The sequence below is a fragment of the Charadrius vociferus genome, unplaced genomic scaffold (assembly GCF_000708025.1).
Source record: "Charadrius vociferus isolate BGI_N301 unplaced genomic scaffold, ASM70802v2 scaffold101, whole genome shotgun sequence".
NCBI classification, from domain to species: Eukaryota; Metazoa; Chordata; class Aves; order Charadriiformes; family Charadriidae; genus Charadrius; species Charadrius vociferus.
Window position 1 is genome coordinate 1,308,258 of NW_009646941.1, and position 497 is coordinate 1,308,754.

At 65.4% G+C, this 497-nt stretch overlaps 1 protein-coding gene across 1 annotated transcript in view; it reads left to right on the top strand.

Annotated features, from left to right (window-relative positions):
* Positions 1-57: 57 nt before the first annotated feature.
* The window catches only part of ADCY1 (adenylate cyclase 1 (brain)), a gene marked incomplete at its 5' end in the record, with an annotated part of 154,259 nt that continues 153,819 nt past the window's right edge, over positions 58-497 (top strand). The window contains one exon of the mRNA XM_009895050.1: positions 58-486. Coding sequence (XP_009893352.1) covers positions 58-486 — 429 coding nt within the window. The remainder of the gene's footprint in view (positions 487-497) is intronic.

Here is a 497-nt window from a genome sequence, read left to right on the forward strand (position 1 = left end):
CCCCCGCCGGCTGCCGCGGCGGCGGGAGCGGGAGCCGGGCTGGGGGACCCCCCTCCCTTGCTGCTGCTGGATGCCATCGCCTGCGAGGACGAGTTTGACTGCAAGGAGCTGGAGGCTCTCTTCCAGAGCTACAACCTGAAGCTGGAGCAGACGTCCACCCTCAAAGCGCTGGCCGTCCTCATCGTGCTCACCGCCAGCCTGGCCCTGGTGGAGCTGCTTTCCGGCCCCAGCCTGACCATCTCCAAAGGCTCGCACCCGGTGCACTGCATCATCTTCCTCTCCCTCTTCATCGTCACCAATGTCAAGTACCTGCAGGTCACCCAGCTGCAGCAGATCGTCAAGCTCACCTTGCTCTTCAGCTTCACCTTCTCCTTCCTCTGCTGCCCCTTCTCACTCGGCGCCTACGGCATGGAGCCCCCCAGCGCCCCCGAGCAGGGCATGTGGCAGCTCAGGCTGGTCACCTTCGTCTCCTACTCGCTGCTGCCCGTCCGGACCCT